General features: G+C 43.1%; 1 protein-coding gene and 1 long non-coding RNA gene across 9 annotated transcripts in view; one reads left to right on the plus strand and one right to left on the minus strand.

Annotated features, from left to right (window-relative positions):
- LOC140385685 (uncharacterized) overlaps positions 1–12,659 on the plus strand; it is a 28,824-nt gene that overhangs the window by 13,368 nt on the left and 2,797 nt on the right. The window lies entirely within an intron of this gene.
- Positions 3,427–12,659, minus strand: part of mterf3 (mitochondrial transcription termination factor 3) — a 28,094-nt gene continuing 18,861 nt past the window's right edge. For all 7 annotated transcript variants that reach the window (XM_072468094.1, XM_072468087.1, XM_072468092.1 and 4 more), the window contains exons 5-8: positions 11,774–11,921; positions 8,347–8,418; positions 5,869–6,030; positions 3,427–4,953 (exon numbers count right to left, since the gene is read on the minus strand). In XM_072468094.1, coding sequence (XP_072324195.1) covers positions 4,759–4,953; positions 5,869–6,030; positions 8,347–8,418; positions 11,774–11,921 — 577 coding nt within the window. In that variant the 3' untranslated portion in view covers positions 3,427–4,758. The remainder of the gene's footprint in view (positions 4,954–5,868; positions 6,031–8,346; positions 8,419–11,773; positions 11,922–12,659) is intronic.

Below are 12,659 nucleotides of genomic sequence, written 5' to 3' on the forward strand. Positions count from 1 at the left end.
AGGCGTTTTACGCATACTGAGGATGATCAAATTTGTGGGCAAATTCATTCCCAACCTGGCCTCCAAGACGACCCAGCTGCGAGTCTCCATAACAAAGGACATAGTATTTCAGTGGTCTCATAAACATGAGCAAGAGTGGCAAGCGCTGCATACCTCACTGACGACGGCGCCAGTCCTTGCTTTCTTTGACCCTCCAAAAAAGACAAGACTTCGACTGATGCGACCCAGGATGGCCTTGGAGCAGTGCTTCTGCAACAGGTTGCAGACGGCAGGGCTGCCGGTGGCATGCGCGCGAGGACAATGGCCAACATGGAACGCAGGTATGCGCAGATCAAAAAGGAATGCCTTGGGCGAGTCACGGTCTAGAGAAATTCCATGACTGTCTATATGGGCTGCCGTTGTTTCCAGTTGAGACTGACCACAGGCCACTTGTATCCAATGATGAAACTCTAGCGCTACTACTTTGACCTCATTAACATGCTAGGCAAGCACCTTGAAGTCGCTGTCACACTCTTTTGAGCCACGGGCATCAATGAGATACGCCTGGATGAGGATGCTTTCCAACTGCATGTTAATCTCGTCGCTGCATCACTCCCGGTCTCCGATGAGAAGCTGCGCTTGATAACGGCAGAAACAGCCAAGGTAGTCAAATATCTCAGTGAACCCGACTGCCCATGTGTCATACAAAATGCCAAAGTGATTTTTGCCTGACATGGTATACCATCCATTGTCATGTCGGACAATGGGCCATGCTTTAAGAATCAGGAATGGACTGAATTTGCAAGGCACATCACCTCTAGCCCTTTATATCATCAGTCGAATGGGAAGGTGGAAAAGGGTGTGCACATGGTCAAGCAGCTGCTAAAGAAGGCCATTGCTAGCCGGGAAGATATCTACTTGCCGATTCTGAATTACCATTCGGCGCCACTCGTCAATGGACTGTTGCCAGCACAGCGGCTCATGAACAGGCAGCTATGAACGACCCTGCCATCCATGGAGGATCTCCCCGTAGATCAACGGCTAAAGAGGAAATTGCTTCTTCAAAAGACGAAGCAGAAAGAGACATATGATAAGTCCACAAGGAAATTCCAGCCACTGCAGCCAGGGCACACCATCAGAATTGAGGATGCCAGTGGCAATGGATGGGTAAATTTGCGACAGGCAGGTCCACAGTCGTTTTGGTGATCACCGAGGATGGATCAGTATTGCGAGCATTACTGAAAGTTGCACGGCCTTTCGTACTGAATCCAGCAAAAATGAAGAAGATACAGACAACCCATCAGAGCCAATGATCAACGATGCATCCGCAGCAAGGAATGTGGAACAAGTACACCAACAACAGATGAGGGTGGCACACACTCTCAAATTCAGCCTGCATTCAGGAGGTCGACCAGATTAAGGCACAAGCCTGACAGACTGAACTTGTAACAAAATGTGCGTAACATGTTTGAAGCTATCATGCATATCACAGCACTAAAAAAAACAGCTGTTTGTAAATATTGATGCTTTCAAAGGAAGGGAGATGTGGTGATATGCATGTACACATAAATGTTTATAATTGTATAAATGTATAACCTTTGTGCTAGCTTTCTGTGTTTCTTTCACAAGTCCGCCCCCCCCCCCCCCCCCCCCCCCGCCGCAGCTTTCCCCAGTTTTTGTCTATTTAAATAATATGGTGTTCTTTTATTCTCCCTTCCCAGTAGCAGTGGTTAGCAATGTTGCTTCAGAGCGTCATGGTCCCAGGTTCGATTCCCAGCTTGGCTCACTGTCTGTGTGAAGTCTGCATGTTCTCCCTGTGTCTGCGTGGGTTTCCTCCGGGTGCTCCAGAACCTGGGACCCTGGCGCTGTGAAGCAACAGTGCTAACCATGTGCTACCATGCCGCCCATTTGCAGCCCGCATTCTGACCATTGCCCTCTAATGTTATTTGCTCAGTCTGTTTTACTGGACAAACTTGTTGGCTTCCTCTGGATAATGTTCCTTACGCTGACACATAACCCATAGCTTGGCGACAGGATAGGGCATGCCAAACCACACCCCACTTTTGTACGGGGTGGATTTGGCACTGTTAAATTCGGCCTGGCGCTTGTCCAGGTCTGCCCCAATATCTTGGTACAAACGGATGGAACGTCCTTCCCATTTGCACCTTCTCATGCTCTTCTCCAACCTCTTTGTCCTGGTACCTGTGGAGCCTCACTATCATCACCCGCGGTGGTTCTCCGATCTAGGCCGTTGCTGAAGCGACCTGTGGGTGCTGTCTGCCTCTGGGGGCTTGGCGAAGCTTCCCGAGCATCACTGCTACATACTGTGTGGGGTTTCTCCCCTCCGTTCCTACGTTTCTCAAATTTTGCTGACACGACCTGTTCTCCTGGTTGTTGACTTTGTTTTCAGCCCTTTCTGGGTTCTGACCAGGCTTACCACTCGCCCTTGAGCCCCACGATCCGATCCCCTTGGTCCGTGATGGCCTTCTCGAGGTCTCTTGTCGTCGTCTCCTGGGTCTCTAGCCTCCGCTCCATATTGGCCATTGCCTCCCTCATTGAGGCCTTTGTGGAAATTAACAAGTAGGCATGGTGAGTACTCTTCAAATCAAACTTTGTTGGCTTGTACACAAGAACACAATGAGATTCACTGCGATGTTCTCCTGAATCCAGCGAAGCAGTAATACTTATAATATTTTCAACCAACAGGTTTACAGTCGCAGTCTAATCCCTTATTTGCATGTCAACACACCAGTAATATCACAAACTTCCATTTTAAACCAATGAAAGGACAGCATTTCTAGCCAATAGGGTATGTGGACCCAGAGTATTTTCACTCCTTTGTCGGAATGTGGCGACTAGGGTCTTTTCACAGTAACTTCATTGAAGCCTACTCGTGACAATAAGAGATATTCATTTCATTCATTCATTTCATATGTTACCTCCTCACCTGTCCTGGGGGTGGTTACTGCAGTTTACAGAGAGTACATTTTTGTTTCGGCTACATCCAACATTGTCTCTGCAGACCCACATCCTTGGCTAAGGAACATTTTATTATGGATTCCACACCATCACGACTTCCACTGCCGTTTCAACGGCTGCCAGGAGGTCTCTTCTCATCTCCTCCCTGTGTCCCTGGAGCTCAGAGGCAATGAAGTCCATCAGCTCCTGGGTCTGTGCTGGGAGCTCTACAGTGCCAGCCCTCTCCGGTTCCGTGGCCCCATGTGTGGCTGCCGGCTCAGAGGCGGAGGCTTCCCTCCCCTTGTCTTTGTAGGCTTTTCCCATCTTACTTGGCAGTGCGGTTGAAGGGGATTAGGCTGGGGGTTTGTAGGTACTTTTGGTGCCCGTGTGCTGGGGTTGAAAGGCCTTAGTCGAAGATGTTGCACAAGAGCCAGCTTTTGTGCGACTGCTCAGTTCATGGCCACCATCGGAAGTGATCTTACGATAACATTTCTATCACAGTAGTTTATTTTTTTTAACTTTTTCCAAATAAGCGGCAATTTAGCCCAGCCAATCCTGCACATCTTTGGATTGTGGGAGTGAGATCACACAGACACGAATAAACTACTGTGTTTTCCCCATGAGTAAAAACCTTAAAAGCTCACTCTGAAATAAAAGCAGCAACTGCAGAAACACAGTAGGTCTGTCACAATCTACATCCAGATCCTGGGAGAGTTGCTGTGTACTTCCAGCAATAGCTTGATGGATTGATTCCAAGTCAGAAATATACAAAACTCAGGATTTAGAATAATACTTGTACATTTACAGTCCATCTTCATTCAGGGTTATTCTAAGCATGGCTCTAAGTCAAGCAATATTGCATAGTTTCACAAGGATGAATGTTTGCATCAATAAACTTATTGCATCTTAACATGGTGGTACTCAAAAGAATTTACATAATTTTCAACATCATAATGGGAAATCCTTAGTCCAGTTGGCATTAAAATATTCTGAGCAAATGTGTGGCATATTCACCTCCAGGACCTGGATTCAATCCTATTAATAAAAGGGGGAATAAAGGTGGCAGCTTTCTGGCAATCACTGACAACACAAATTCATGCTAGGAAGGTTAAATCCATTCCGGTGAGGATTGGTTCACAGCATATTAACCACATCCAAAATTAACAGTCACACTCAAGAGACGTATTCCTTCTTAACAGCAGTGTGGGTGTACCTACATCACACAATAGCTACATAGGGCAGCACGGTAGCACAAGTGGATAGCACAGTGGCTTCACAGCGCCTGGGTCCCAGGTTTGATTCCCTGCCGGATCACTGTCTGTGCGGAGTTTGCACGTTCTCCCCATGGTTGCGTGGGTTTCCTGCGGGTGCTCCGGTTTCCTCCCACAGTCCAGGTTAGGTGCATTGGCCATGATAAATTGCCCTTAGTGACCAAAAAGGTTAGGAGGGGTTATTGGGTTATGGGAATAGGGTGGAAGTGAGGTCTTAAGTGGGTCGGTGCAGACCTGATGGGCCGAATGGCCTCCTTCTGCACTGTATGTTCTATGCTCTATGTATGTTCTACAAGCCGCAGTGGTTCAAGAAGGCAACTCACCACCATCTTCTCCAGGGCAATCAGCAAGAGATGCCCACATCTGGTGAAAGAATTAAAAAATATAAGTACTGCGGTTAAATGTTATTCTTTATTTATTGCCAGATAGCTTTGCCATTGCCACTGAGCAAACTACAACCAGTCAGGTAGTAGTTTATGTAGTTATGGGATGTACAGGAAAAATGTTCACCACTCTGCATCAGTGCATAGTGAAACTTTTCTAAAATAATTTAAAGGGTCTTTTGAAATGCCTCAAAGTCCAGCAATGTGCCTTTTGCTATCTCTACACAGAATACATCATCAGGTGTTGCAACCAGTTTATCCAGTGAGATATAGTTCGGTTGAGTTGGATCATATTGGGCTCTTCCCAAGTGTTCAAGAAACAAATGTCTGTCTTTAATTCTCAGAAACTTTCCATTAAAAACCTAGGGGAAGACAAAATTCTCTATTAGGTGTAGCAAGTTCATTTTCAATATACACAGTTATAAGACTGTTTTTAGATAACATAAACGCACATTCAAGTCAAAAAGTTAGTACCCATCAAAAGAATAATAATTAGGGCTTCAGCTCAACAGTCCCTAAAAGACAAGAAAAGCCATCCATGTTAAATTTAGTACATAAAATATTTTGTTGAAAACTTTTAAGTGCTGATACCACTGGCGATGATGTAATGTTAATGATAGAGGGCAACTCTTCCCCCATCCTGAGGGAATGGAGAGTTTTTGTTTGTCTTTCCAACTGCTTTGAAGGAAGTTGGAGCAGATAACGGTGGAGGAGGAAAGAAAAGGGAATAAAAATAATTCCTGAATCAATATTACACACAAGTCCAAACAAAGAGGGAATGTTGATCACACAGACGATCTCGAAAACAAGGCTGGCATGCAAACACATATCCCAACGAAAGATGCAGTGAACAAACAAAAACATCTCAAAGTTCTACCAGGTGACTGCCCCTTGAAAACGGTTAGTTTCCCCAATAATGGTAGGTTATTTTAGGGCAGATTGCTAATTTCTTCATGCACTCCAACACTACAGTTTTGTAAACTAAAACATTATGAAACCTTTATCGTCAGCATGGACAGTCATATTGCAGAGTCTCAGCAAATGAGACACTGTATAGGGTAACTAATTGTGAATCCTGTCTGGCACAATCCAATGGAAACATTTTGTGATAATGCGGTTTTAATTTTAAAATAATCTCTTATTGTAGAAAAAGGGAGTCAATATTGACATGCCAGTAAGAAACATTCCCAATAAAGATCATGCATTAATTTGAACATTGTTAAGATTAGGATATGGTACATTTAATATAAAAAGGTGAAATAAGCAGTTATATTTACCTGAGGAAATTTTGTAATCAGGTGGTGGGGGATACCCATAGTATTGTGCAAGTAATCAAATAATCTAGTCACTTTTTTCTTACTAGCCAGGAGGAGTTTGGGGACATTAGTTACCATGTGCTGGATTTCATTTTCACGAAATCCCAACTCAATCCGGCAAACCTGGAAAACCAAAATAATTACCTGAGGGAGAGGTTTGCAATCATAAACTTGACATAACTAGATGGAAATCCAGCCACTGCCGCCATTAGATAATAGTCAAAGCTAAATACGTTCCATTTTGGTCTACAAACAGAATACCGTGGATGTTGGAAATCTGCAACCAAACAGAAAATGCTGGAAATACCTGCTGAGTATTTCCTGCATTTTCTATTTTAATACATGTAACTGGAAATAACAGACTTGCTTTCCTTCTAAATAAGAAGGGGACTGTGCATCAAATATTTTTGAAACAGTAATTATTTGGAACCCATTCCTTGCCAACTATTTCCATTAAAAATACCAACATTCACATTTTATAATGGAAACATCCCTTGTAAGCTTAATTTTTATTTTCCAGGACACAACGAGGTTAGCATGGCTGTTTTAAATCACCAAATCCTATTTGTACTGACAATATTTCTCCTTAAATGTCTGCATATCTTGTGGTGCTGGTGTTTCCAAAATGATTTATGTTAGGGACTTCCAGTATTATAAGACATCAATGAAGGAAATGTGATAATGTCCACAGCAGGGTGGTGTGATTTGGAGAGAAACTTGCAGATAGTGTTACTGCTCTGTCCTGGCACAGGCACTAATGAAATGAAATGTGTTACAGTGTCAAACTTCTTGAAAAAAGGGCATTGTTTCTTACTTAAACTTTGCAGGTTTTGGAAAGCAACTAAAGGATCATTTGTCACAGAGTAACCATCATCTCTTGGCTGGAATATGTTGATGGTGCGGCCTTGGCAATTGCCATTGAAGATAGTGGGAGAGATATTGGCATAAATGTTATTTGCCAATTGTCAGACTAACCCTGGATGTTTTCCAGGTTTTGCCATAGGTTGTTCCATTATTGGAGGAGTTGTGAATGGAGTGCCTACACCACAGTTTAATTGGTGGACAGTCTCACCCCTGACTTTATGGCAGAGGTTATCAGTGAAGCAGCTGAATTAAGTTGGGATAAGGATTTTGCCCTGAGGAACACTAGCAGCAATGCCCTGGGGTTGGCCTCCAAAAACATAAACATCGTCTTGCACATTAAGTTTTATTCTAGCCACTCAGGCCTTTACCAGTTACCTCAAGTTTAGTTGGGATCATTGTTGTCATACTCTGTTAAATGCAGTCTTGATGTCAATCATAGATACTCTCACTGTTCCAGAATGCAGCTCTTGCATCCATATTAGATGTGGTCAGCAGCAAAATGGTTCTGGCAGAACCCAAACTGAACGCTGTTATTGGTGAGGAGTCACCCGATTATTTTTCCATCAGCAAATGACTGACGGGTGAACAGGACAGGACAGCGGCAGCAGTTCCCGATGCGTCCAAGGTTGTGGGAAATGGGGCATTCCATTTAGTACTGTGGAAGCTGGGAGAAGAAGCCAGCAACTGAAAATCCACAGCAAATATGACCAGTGCCATGTGGATTATGGATTCCTGGATGCGGGATTACACGCCACAAAATTTCTCATCTACATAAAAAACAGCCATGGCTGTGGAACTGAACAACTTCAGAGTCCACAGGCAAGAGTAAAAACTCTGACTGCTATACTTAATACACCACAGGAGCATGTGGATCCTGAGATGACAATGGGAGCTGCAGCTAGAAGGCACAGTGCTGCAGGGAGTAAACAAAGGGCTGACCTGTAGAGTAACTGGCTGGGGAATAAGATAGTTGGGTAGTGAGGGAGAGAGCGCACACGTGACAGAGAGTGCATGCGTCAGAGAGATTTTAACATTTGAAAAAGCCAAGTGGCTAAGCTACAGGGTGGAAAGGAAAAGGCAGGGCTGCCCAACAAAGGCACAAGTGCTTAAATGATCGAAAACAAATTAAATGGTGGAAGAAAAGCATTAATATTTACCTCTGCAAGGTTCAGGAAAAGCATGACAACAGAGCACGGAACAAATAATTTATCCATTTACACTATTTCAATTAATTGGGGAATCTATTTCTAGTAGACGTAGCATTGAATTTAGAGCCAGGTGTTCCAGTAGTAAAGGACGGAAACACTTCCACACAGAAAGGTTGACAGAAGTTTGGAACTCTCCTGCAATGTCAGTTAACGCTGGAACAACTGCTGATTTTTAAGTCTGCGATTTCTAGGTTTCTGTTAAACAAAGAAAGATCAGTCACAACCCCACTGAATAGCAGAACAGGTTTGAGGGGTGAAATGGCTAAGTGACTTCCTCAAAGGATCACACACTTTTATGTGGGACTTTGACAAAGATACTTTGCGTCCTATATATACTTTTCAGGAAAAATATCACTGTTTCACCTACTTTGAGATTTTCTTTGACCGGCTCCAAGCTGCCAGTTAACAATCTGGGAAGTCGGGTAACCAGATCACGAGTCTAGCAGAAAATAAGAGAGACTAAAATTATAACTCAAGATACAAAGAGAAAGTAACTGCAAATATTAACAGAAGCTGACCTTCTCTGAAAACAGAGAGATGATAGCATTTGAGGTCAAGCCCCATCATCAGAACCCAATCTGGTGAAAGGTTAATGTTGAGTAGAAATCCATCATTTATTTTTAAGTCTGGTGGAGAAAGATCTGCTGTGCATTTCCAGTAGTTTTCTTTCGTCTAGAATTAATGGCCAATAAGATCACTTGTGTCTTGCTCTAGATCATCCCTAATTTGGTCAAATCAATTCACTCAAAATTACTCGACTAAAACACCCGCTGAATGTTTCCTGCATTTTTTGTTTTTACTCCAATGTTATCTATATAATAATAATAATCTTCTATTGTCACAAGTATGAAGTTACTGTGAAAAGCCCCTAGTCGCCACATTCCGGCGCCTGTTCGGGTACACGGAGGGAGAATTCAGAATTCTCAGCCGGTACAGGAATTAAACCCGCGCTGCTGGCCTTGTTCTGCATCACAAACCAGCTGTCTAGCCCACTGAGCTAAACCAGCCCGACGAGAGGCTCTGCTGAAGTCTGAACTACACTGAATTAAGCAATACAAAAACAAAGTACCGTGCATGCCAGCAATTTAAAATAACTGAAAATGGTGAAAATACTTCATTACGCAGCATCTGTGGAGATAGAAACGCAATCATCACCAACAGTTCTGGCAGACTCCCAGTCTGATCCCTCATCATCTGTCTCCTACAATGTTCCAATGAAGCTTGTTCAGGTATCAGTATTTCACTTTCAGTTTAGACATTTTATTGTGTTCTGAACTCAATGTTGAGTTCAATAATTTCAGATCATAACTTCAATCCCCATTTTTTCCAATGGCAGTTGGTGGTGGCGTATCTGTGCTTCACATTTACATCTGCTCTAGACTTATCCTTTGTTCCTTTATTTCACCTTTTGCTTTGAACTGTCTTCCAGTTTGTCATTTAATCTCTTTTACCTTCACTCTATCACAGACCTTCCCTTTTATTTCATTTATTTTTAAGTCTGGTGGATGTGGGTGTCGCTGGCTAGGTCAGCATTTGTTGCCCAACCCTAATTGCCATTAAGAAGGTGGCAAACTGCCTTCTTGAACCGCTGCAGTCCATGTGATGTAGGTACACAGTGCTTTTAGGGAGGGAATTCCAGGATTTTGACTTAGCGACGGTGAAGGAACGGTGATATATTTCCAAGCCAGGATGGTGAGTGTCTTGGAGGGGAACTTTCAGGTGGTGGTGTTCCCATGTGTCTGCTGCCCTTGTCCTAGATGGCCATGGGTTTGGAAGGTGCTGCCTAAGGATCCTTGATGAATCTTACAGTGCATCTTGTCGACGGTACACACTGCGGCCACAGTACGTCAGTGGTGGAAGGAGTAAATGTTTGTGGAAGGGATGCCAATCAAGCGGGCTGCTTTGTCCTCGATAAGAGTTGAGCTTCTCGACTGTTTTGGAGCTGCACCCATCCAGGCTCTTTGGAGAGTATTCCATCATATTTCTGACTCGTACCTTGTAGATTTTGGACATGCTTTTGGGAGTCAAGAGATGAGTTACTCGCCACAAGATTCCTAGCCTATGACCTGCTCTTGTAGCCATGGTATCTAGGTGGCTGGTCCAGTTCAGTTTATTGTTAATGGTAAACCCCTTTTCCCTGCCACTGCGTGCTTAAAATGGGTTACATCTTTATTTTTTCCAGTTCTGAAAAAACTCCACAGATGCTGCCTAACCTACGGATGCAGAGGAGATTCAGCAAGATGTTGCCTGGTGGAGCGTTTCAGCTATGAAGAGAGGCTGTTTAGGTTGCGTGTTCTCCTTAGAGCATAGAAGGCTGAAGGGGGACCTGATTGAGGTGTCCAAAATTCTGAAGGACAGAGGGTAGATAGGAAGAAACGTTTCCGCTTACTTGGAGGGTCAATAACCAGATGGCATAGATTTAAGGTAATGGGCAGGAGATTTAGGGGGAATTGGAGGGAAAGCTTTTTCACCCAGAGGGTGGTGGGAATCTGGAACTCACTGCCTGAAAGGGTGGTGGAGGCGGGGACACTCAACATTTAAGAAGCATTTAGATGAGCACTTGAAATGTCATAGCTTACAAGGCTATGGACCAAGTGCTGGAAAAAAAGAGAATGGATAGGTACAGACTTGATGGGCTGAAGGGCCTCTTTTTGTGCTGTAAAACTCTATGACTTTAGTACAGTGACATTACCACTACGCTACCGCCCCCCCTAATATTTGCCCTAGGTTCTTCACATGCATGAAGAATGGTGATGGCAGAAAATGTGCTGGTAACCTTTTTAGCCAGATGCATTTCACTTCAAGGAGAGGGAAAGAGAGAGAAGTCTCAGCATGTCTTTCACCCACGCAGGTGATTTCAGGTGGCAGTTCAACAACTGAAGTTAGATATTTTTGTGTAGATTAATAAATGTTACACCAAGGGTATTTAACAGAATTTCAGCAGGAACCTGTTAAAAAAAAACAAGCATCAGGAACCAGTGGAGAAGGGAACTGTCTGTCTGTCTGTGAATCAATCTCTCCAGAGGCCGAGTAATTTTGTCCTCATACAATGCCAGCTATTCACATCACAAGTGAACTGGTAGCTCGAAGGTGAACATATACATTTTTTGTATGTAACTTACTTGTTGTAGCTATAGTTAGATTCAATATATAACACTGGAGTCAGAAAGTTGACAGTACAAGGTATATTCCAGAACTGAAGCACACATCTAAACTGGCAGTCCAGTGGGGTGCCACTCTTCAGTGAGGTGTTAAACTAAGGGCAGTCCATTGGCTCAATGATTTAGGTGGATTTTAAAGATTCCATGATGCAATTTGTGAACAGTGGGGAAATATTTTATTTCAACTGGTCAATTTTACCTGGTCAATCTCTCCATTCCACCAAAACTGCATTAATTAATCATCCATCACATTGTTCTTTGTGGTATCTTTGTTGTGCATAAAAATGGCTGCACTTCAAAGCAATTCATGAACTACTTTGAAACATGGTAAGGTGCCAAGTACAAGGTTTTCTTCTTTTAAATGCCAAAGTAATTAAGAACCACTTTAAAATCCAGACTCCCCATTAATTGGCCATTCCAATTAACAGTCTCACGCCATGCTTAACATCGATGACTAATGGTAATGATCAAAGACATCATAAGTGGCACGGAGGTTGAATTATTCTGGGACTATGGCTGGCATACAAAGACAGCAGTTATAGAAGGTCTCCTCATCCCACAATGTCAGGTCTCACCACATGCAGCTGCATCAGAACTCCACATTCCACAGAATTGAATTCATAACAGCATTACCTTTTGCACATTTAGCCCCAGTTCTTTCTGGTAGAACCCCAATCTATTGTCCAGTCTTTCCACACTGAAGTTTAACAAATAAGGGGCTCTTGACACCATCCTTGAAATGGCTTCTTTGCTGAATTTTTTCGACTGTAGGTACTGTATTCTAAAATAAAATGAAAAACCATGCATGTTGAATTAAAAGACTTAAAACCAATACTTCACCAAATATTCGCTATGTTTTGCATCCATATTTGGACTTCTTAAGATATTGGAGAACATAATATATATCTAATTAGTTAGTACAATGACGAATGAATAAGGTTCAATAATATGTAGTGGGAGAACTGGCAAAATGCATTGCTAGCTAGATTCAATGCAGAAAACAGCGAGTGGGAAAAAGGGGTAGTTATTTAAAGTAGCCGAAAGACAAAAAATCAGTCCGAGACCACTGCTGTTCACAATTTGCATGAAGAATTACTTTGGAATCAAAAACCCCATTTCTAAATTTTGGGACGATAACAAATTGGGGTGGGGGAGACACGGAGGGTGATAACATTCAAAATAGGCAACACAGAGGAGGACTGAAACAAATTATAGGAGGAAATTCATACACTTGTAGAATGGCTAAATAATCGTCAAATTAAGTCATTCATAGAACATAGAACATTACAGCGCAGTACAGGCCCTTCGGCCCTCGATGTTGCGCCGACCTGTGAAACCAATCTAAAGCCCATCTACACTATTCCCTTATCGTCCATATGTCTATCCAATGACCATTTGAATGCCCTTAGTGTTGGCGAGTCCACTTCTGTTGTAGGCAGGGCATTCCACACCCTTACTACTCTCTGAGTAAAGAACCTACCTCTGACATCTGTCCTATATCTATCTCCCCTCGTTTAAA

This window comes from Scyliorhinus torazame, chromosome 11 (assembly GCF_047496885.1).
Source record: "Scyliorhinus torazame isolate Kashiwa2021f chromosome 11, sScyTor2.1, whole genome shotgun sequence".
In the NCBI taxonomy this organism is placed as follows: domain Eukaryota; kingdom Metazoa; phylum Chordata; class Chondrichthyes; order Carcharhiniformes; family Scyliorhinidae; genus Scyliorhinus; species Scyliorhinus torazame.